At 32.1% G+C, this 8,624-nt stretch overlaps 1 protein-coding gene across 1 annotated transcript; it reads left to right on the forward strand.

The window, feature by feature from the left end:
- The first annotated feature begins 2,470 nt into the window (after positions 1–2,470).
- Positions 2,471–5,067, forward strand: LOC129298919 (uncharacterized). Its single transcript, XM_054937365.1, has 5 exons — positions 2,471–2,688; positions 2,787–2,913; positions 3,004–3,294; positions 3,368–3,472; positions 4,819–5,067. The coding sequence occupies exons 1-5, from the start codon at positions 2,471–2,473 to the stop codon at positions 5,065–5,067; spliced, it is 990 nt and encodes a 329-aa protein (XP_054793340.1).
- Positions 5,068–8,624: the final 3,557 nt, after the last annotated feature.

The raw sequence follows: 8,624 nt of genomic DNA on the forward strand, positions 1-8,624 counted from the left end.
TGAGCATGTGTCAGAGGGTCCTTCTGGTGATAACATTGGTAAACCATGTGAGATATTTCTAGAAGATCCTGATAGACACTTGGTTGCTCTTTGTAGCATCTACAGCTTGGGGTCAACCATCTACCACAAGCAAATTTAAGATGATCAAGTGAGAGTGGTGGTTGTAGATCCAAAAGTGCCAGATACATTGGTTCCATTCCTTACTGATGAGGTGAAGACTGTGGTTGAAGCTGTTGGCAATTTTATCCTATGGCCCAAGAGACTTGTGAATCTGGTTCAAGCTGTGGTATGAAATTTCATGAATTTTTATTATGTAGCAGCTTCCTAATATATGTTTTTTATTAGCTATTTCTTACTTTTTACTATGTAGAAGCTTTCCTCATTGAATCTCCCGAAACTTCCATAACCCTCGTTGACTCCACATCAGCGAATAATCTTAATAGCATATGATTCATCATTCAAATTCAAGAATTTAGAAATGGATCCAAAGGTTGTGGGTAAGAAAGACATGATAGTAACAATTGAACGGGAAGATTTGGTTCGACTTCTATCGAATAATCAGCTTACCATACCACACATTGAACTATTTATAATGTAAGTATGTTTTTCTTTAAGATAATTGCATTGTTGTAAGTAAACTTAATCATCAAGTTTAGTGAACTAATATAATTGCATTGTTATAGGTACTTTCATCATTTGTGCATTACATCGGACAAAGGTGATAAGTTTGGATTCCTTTGCTCTCATCACATGACAGAGAAAGGTAATACTCCAGAGTTAAGGGCCGAGTACCTCCAACAGAGAATATGTGAAGTCAAAAGGGACATTTTTATGGCTCCATATGTACACTCGTAAGGATCAATTTATAATTAATATTTTTTTTCAATATGGATTTACTTTAACTTGTATCATATTTAGCAGGGACCATTGGTAGTTATTTATTCTTTCAATGAAGAGCAACACTGTTATCTTTTTATGTTCCCTCCATTACAAACTTGGGAAAGAAATGAAGAAGATGATAAACTTGTAAGAATACTTTTACTAAACTATTTAATTTAATTTTTTTTGAAAATATTATTTACTAACTTGGTGATCTTGATCATAGGGCAATGAGAACATATTAAAATATAGTCTTACAAAAGTATGGACATGAGTTCAAGGATCCCACATGGATCGAGCCAAAGGTGATGCTATATTTTATTAATATATTTAATTATTAAGATTTCTTACTAATTTCTTATGATTTGTTCTTATACAGAGTCATAGACAACCAGTGAGGACGAACTTGTGCGGTCTATATGTCATGAGACACATGCTCAATATCATCACATTGGGCATGACCGAATTTATAAAAGAGGTAAATATATTTTTAAAATTTTCATTTTATTATGTTATTTGAGATTAATTAATACGCCTATTTTGTGAATTAAATTTTAGATGTTCGACAATTCGGATGCATTTCCTGAAGCTGAAATTGAAGACATCCGTATACGTTAGCCAACCTATTTTGTGGAGAACTTGTGAGGTTTTTTGTTAGCTTTAGACAAGTTTTAATTTTGATAGTTGTCACAATTTAGACAATTGTTAGTTTTTTTAATAGTTAAATAGTTTTGTATAGTTGATAAATACTTTATAAACAATTGTAAATGAATTAAGCTGTTTGATTTGGCTTTGGCAATTTTTATGCACAGGAATGGGTAAAATTGATAAAATAAATACAATATAAAAAAATTAAATACTTTTTACATCAGTTATTACCATAACTGCTATAGAATATAATATTTGTTACATTGGTTATGGTAATAATCGATGTAAAATATAGAGTTTTAAATTAAAAGTTCAAGTAAATTTTTTTTATTTTCTTGTATATAATTTTCAACATCGACTTTATAACCGATATAAAAATTTTAGTTTTTACATTGGGTTTATAACCGATGTAGAAAGATAGGACTTTCTACACCCTCTGGAACAACATTGCCTCTTTAACTGCTGTAAAAAGTCATTTTTGTACTAGTGTGATGAAGAAGTTGTAGAAGATGATGAAGAAGCTGAAGATACAGAAGATGGTGAAGATGATGAAGAAGATTTTTATATGGATGATGATGACGGTAATAGTGGTGGTGATGGTGGTGAAGATGATGATGACAATGATGAAGATACATAAATTATGGTTTTAATTTTGATTTGCTATTTAGTTTTGACTTTGATTTTGATTGCATTGAGTTTTAATTTAATTTTGGTTTAGATTTAATTTTTTATAATTTTGTGAAGATTTATTTATTATTTATTACTAACTCAAGGTTGAAATTTTAATATGTAGATGTCAATTCATCGCCAGAAACGTTCTAGAGGCTAATTGAGTACTCCAACACCTATACTACCATCCCAACAACTTGACCAATCTTCTCTTCCTCATGTAGCAGCTACATCTAGTCCTACTGTGGCAGACACATCAATTAGACCTCTGACCATGCCTGAACCATCTAGACATATACTATCCCCATTCATTCCTGAACCATCTAGACCTATATCTTCTCCAAATATGCAGGAATCAATTAGGAGACCCTCATTATCACCTACATCAGAGAACTCACAACCCTCCACTCCACAGGGTCCTCTAGCTAGTTCTACACCATGGGGCCGTGATCCAACAAATGGTAGAACATGGATATACCCTGAGAAGAAAACGTTAGTCAATGTGGTTTGCATTATTTTATTTGATATATCCATTTAGTAGCTTAAAGTCATTCTTGCATTTATAATTATTTATTTCAATTTTTTTGTAGGTTTAACCCGGCCATTGGTACTGTATGGACTATTCTCCCTATAATTCAAGCAAAATTTGAGCATCCATGTTCTAGCTGGAAAGCGACACCCTCTCAGATTAAGCAAATGTGGTTTGCTGAATGGGTGGTATATTTTATCTCTATTATATATTTGTAGTATGTGTTGAGTTTTTCTCTCATTTTAATATGCTTTTGATTTTTTCTTACATTTATGAAGAAAAAATACAAATGGCTGCCACAAGATGAAGCTGCTATTAAGAAAAATTGGAATTCAAAGTGTGCAAACATCTTGAGAAGCATAATGCATAACGTGAGGCAGGACTTGTTTCAGAAAAATGTTAGGCCTAATTGGATTCCAGATAATGTGATGGATGATTTAGAGAAACTATGGACATCACAAGACTATAAGGCCAAGTGTGACATAGCTAAAACCAATCGGGCATCTTCCACAAGAGGTACTCAACACAAAGGGGGTAGCATCCCTATCAGTGAGCATAAGAGGAGATTGGTAAGAGTTTATCTTCAAATGCAATCATTTTTATTTAATGCATGACATAATTCATCTTTATAAATAATTGCAGGCTTCGGAGCTGGGGAGAAAACCTACAATGTTTGAATTGTTTAAGAAGACACATTTTAATGAGAAAACCAGCCAATTTGTGGATCATAGGTCGGCTAAAGTTTATGTAAGTATATGTTGATCATTATTATTGGAATTGTGCTGAAGGCTAGAGGCCTGACTGGTTGTATAATGAAAGTTTAAATCACCTAAGCAAGAAATTGGGCTGTGCTTTATATCTTGATTTTTGTCCTGCTGTCATTTTCTAGTTTTCTTCCATTAAAGTAGACCCTATATTTATTGTTTTGCTCTTTTGCATGGAAAATTTATGTTCTCTTCTCATGTTGGTCTGTATTCTTTTATTTTTAGCCTTGTTTATTTGAAAAATTGTTAGAATACAATAATCAATTATGTATAAATCAATTATTTGAACTTTCTAGTACTTGTTTGCTTTTGGTAATGAATTTGTAGAGATAATGAGCACTTTCGTGATATTTTCCTTAACAGTATTGAATCCATATTTTACACTTTAGCTTGAAAACTTCATAGATGGAGTTATAGGACTCCAATTCATGTGTTCTTAGGCTCTATTTAAAGCTATGAACGTCCTATAAGAGGTGAAAATATGTAACATCACTTTGGGCCTCCAAATTAATACAGTTTATTCAATCTCTCAAACTGCCTTATCTGATGTCGGTACTAGATCCAGATTCTGTACAGTAGTTTGAAAAATCATAACTCATGCTATAGGGAACCAATTAATGTGATCTATGAATTTTTAGAAAGCCTAAAATGTCTTCTATAAGGAAAAAATATGAACCTGATCTTAGGATGGTCCAATTATCACAGTTTAGCTATTCAATCTTTCAAACTACCTTATCTGATGTTGGCACTAGATCCAGATTCTGTACACTAGTTTGAAAATTCATAACTCATGCTATAGGGCACCAAATAATGTGATCTATGGATTTTTAGAAAGCTTAAAATGTCATCTATAAGGAAAAAAATATGAACCTGATCTTAGGATGGTCCAATTATCACAGTTTAGTTATTCTTCTATAATGCTTTGTTTTGTTCTTATGACAGATCTAGTTTATTACTTCAACTTTAAAAATTGATAATAATTTGAGATGAATGTGTGGCTTGAAAATCCTTTTTGTTTTTTCATAGTCCTTAGAAAATCTTCTTTCTTTATTACATAAAATCCACTATTTACCCTATCTTTGTTGTTGGTCAATCAATATGTGGAATACTTGTTTAAGTATCTAGATGCTTGTTAGGTGTTATTATTGCGGGTGTGTAGGAGTTTAACAAAAAACGAAAGCCAAAAAGATGGTCAAAGCTTCACTGATCAAATTGGCTTATTTGTTTAGTGGTTTTGTTTTCTCATTGTATCTAGTACTTGCATATCCCTCTACTCTTATTACTTGAGTTTTGTGAAGGAATTTCTATACTCATTACTTTCTTTAACAGGATTATTACATGAGGCTTACGGCATCCAGAAGTTCCAACATGGATTCTCCAAGTGTAGCATCAAATGATTTAGATGATGAAGAAGAAATTAACCTATGGTTAGAGGCCATAGGTGGTAAGAACAAGAAGGGTCGCATATATGGGTTAAGATCTGAGGCTTTGGATATTGATTCTACCTCTCATTCATATAAGTCCTCTTCATCCATCAACACTCAGGGCTTCATCCTGATTTTGAAGGGAATTGCATAAGAGAATAGTCACAGAGGTTAGACAAGAGCAACAAGAGCAACAAGAGCTAGTCACTAAGCTTAAAAAGAGAACAAGGATCTTAGAGAATTGAATATGAATATCTTGTCTAGGTTGGAAGCATTGGAGCAAAAAATATCAAAGAATTCTGAAAATTCAAATTCTAGAAATGATGAGGGATCTTGAGCAAAAGGATACTTATTAGTTGCCCCTGTTATGACTTGTTTATCGAAACTACTTTGTTCTAATTTTCTTTAGACTTTGTGACATTGTTATTTTAATTTGCTACTGAGTTATGCTATTTAGTAAATTTGAAATGTTTGATCTAAGGTATAATTATTTAGTAAATTTGAATTGCTTGTTTTACAGTGATTTTAATAGAATCACAATATTTAGGTATATAAAAACACTACCTATAAATATAATAAAAAATTCAAAAATCATACAAAAATTAGCGACGGAATTGCGACAGAGCTTCCATCGCTAATTGAAAAGCATATGTGATGGATATTTCGTTGCTAATTTGCCATGGAATTTCCGTCTCTAATCCGTCACTAATTTACCACGGAATTTCCGTCACTAATCCGTCGCTACTTTGCCACAGACTTTCCGTCGCTAATTTGCCACGAAATTTTCATCGCTAATCCATCGCTAAGTTGGAATATGCTATCCTGAAAATTAGCAACGGAATGATGGATTAGTGATGGATTTGTTCTGTCGCTAATTACTGACGGAATTCTCAATTCCATCGCTAACTAATTAGTGACAGTGTTTTTACCGACGAAATATTTCTGTCGCTAATTCCGTCGCTAACTAGTTTAGTGACGGAATTTTCAATGATTAGCGATGAAAAATTCTGTCGCTAATTAATAGTTTTTTTGTTGTCGGGGTGGCATATCCATCGAGTGATGTGGCAATGATATTTTGATCCACCTAAATAAATTAACGATGGAATAGCAACGGAATGCATTCCATCACAAAGTTAGAATAGCTTATCCTTATTTAGTGACAAAAATATTTTCGTCGCTATTCTGTCACTAATTAGCGATGAAATTGCAAATTTTGTTGCTAACAAATTAGTGATGGTTTTTTATCGACAGAAATATTTGTTACTAATTCCATCACTAATTCATTTAGCGATGGAATTTTCACTGATTAGTGACGGAATTTCACTGCTAATTAGCTGTTTTTTGCAATGTCTATTGTGGCAACCCCCGTAAGTAAACTTGGACAAACTCTTCTACTATTCCAAATGGAATAGCTCTAGATCTTGTCCCTTAAAATCTATGGAAGTGTCCAAGTATCTCTCAAGATAGAACATATCTAGGTCTTTCCAAACCTTAGGATCTCTATGAATAGCCCATGTATTCACATACACTAATTCTTGGCTGGAATTTCAAACCCTTCTATGATAAATCTTTAGTTGTTTCTCTTGGTACAAATAATGGTGCTGCTGGGTGCAATCTTAAACGTCTCTTTTACCACTGCCTTTAGATAAGCGAGCTTTTGAACGTCATTTTCTTCTATGAAACCTTTTTATCCGTACATATTTCTGGCCTCTTCCTGAGCTTTTTGCATTGCTCTTGGATTCTTCATTAGTTGGATCATACCCCAAGTTTAAGTTAATACTGCTGAACCTGAATCTGTTCCTCCTGCAAGTAAGTCCTGCATTTATCTTGTGTTATTATTAGAAGGGGAAATTTTAACATATTTTATCCGTACATAAACTTGTTTAAAATTATTTAGTAGTTATTATCCGTACATATAACGTAATTCAATCGTATGGAAGCAAAATCTGAACAAGAAAAGAGGGAGATTTTAATTGGTATACTAATTTTATGAATTTTCATTTACTCAATTTACCATGTAATTGGGAACTTATTTTCTCACAGAATTACAATGGGGTCAGCAATTTTTTTAAATACGATCTTGGCTTTCATAGCTCATTCATCCAATTGGTCAGAGATGCAAGTAGGGATCTATAAGATATTACTTCCTTTAAAAATTGATCTTACCTCTATTCAATAATTTATCTTATTGTCAAAGTTATAAGAAAAAAAACTGAAAAGTTAATAAGGTATTACCATGAGTATAGCTTTGATGTTATCAAAGTGAGATCTATGTTAACCATCGCTGATTCTTGAGATGAAGCAAGACGTCAATTTTATCTTCTTCATCTTCTTCTGTGGTTTAGGCCTTGAGGATCAAGGTGTGTGTATCGATCACTTCGGTGGAAAATTGCATCCAACTCCTTGAAATTCTTCTCAAGACGGCTACTCAATCCTCTAAGTCTATAGATCCACCCTGTGAAATGAATATATCTGACAAGAAGAAGGTACCCATCAAAGCTTGCAACTCATTCAGCACCCAGGAACCTTGAATACAATTAAAAAAAAATCTTCAGATACAACTTTGGCATAATATAATAATTCAAAAATATTATATATCTAGAGAGAGAGAGAAAGGTGGGTAACGTTTCCTGCAATTGAGGTTCCTTTGACCTTATAACCTCCATGATTTTATTTTTGAGGAAAAACTTATATACTTAGCCTTATATATACTTAAGGTACTTGCCTGAAGGAAATCAAGATATGTGGATCTTTTATAGATTATTTAGGAAAAATACAATCATTGATCATATAATTTTATTGGATTTTGCTGAAACTATGAAGACTAAAAACATTGAAAACATCAAAAACTATAGGGACATGAAAAACAAGCACACTCAATCTTGCAAAAACTATAAAGAATGAAAATATTGAAACAAACTATGGGAACAAGAGCAAAACCTGAAGAAATTATAGGGATCGATAATTATGTTTTCCCGATTATTATTCTATAACAAAATTTGTGTTATTAATATTATTAATACATTAAAATTATTATTAATACATTAAAATTTACTTTATTTTAAATAGGTATGAGTATATTAAGTATAAAAGACTAACCTAAGTTGCCCTTTATTTTTTTTCATCAATTAATTTATATATTATTGACAATTTAGACTCGTTTCTATATTTTGTATGGAGTTTAAGGTAAACTATTGTTCATAGTCCATATATAACCTAGCTTATTATTAGTTTTGTATTATAATTGATTCCATAAGACATAACCAACAACTCCTATACTTGAAAAAGCATAATTATCAATTACTAATCTTAAAAATAGGTTCTATTAAGTTTATAATTAATTTTTATATATATTACTTTGAAAACAAAGTGTGCAATTTTCACCTTAATTAAAGCTAATTTGAGGACAAACTTCTCAAGCTAGAGTGGAGAGAATAAACGCCGAGTTTGGATGGGTATAGATGACACCACGAAAGTCATAGGAGATTGGGCATCATCAGCATCACACACACACACATGTAACTTAATATAAATGATGGTATTACACTTATTACATACTTATTTAATTAAAATTTGGCCTAGTGATAAATATTGACTCACCCATCTCTTAAGATCGTCACATGCCACAATTTCAGAAGTGAAAAATAAAGACTTAAATTAACAAATGTTCAAAGTATAGGATGCTCAAAATAAATAAAAAATACTTAAAAT

The sequence above is a fragment of the Prosopis cineraria genome, unplaced genomic scaffold (genome assembly GCF_029017545.1).
Source record: "Prosopis cineraria cultivar Desert tree isolate PC_DT_omini unplaced genomic scaffold, ASM2901754v1 PC960, whole genome shotgun sequence".
Lineage (NCBI taxonomy): Eukaryota > Viridiplantae > Streptophyta > Magnoliopsida > Fabales > Fabaceae > Prosopis > Prosopis cineraria.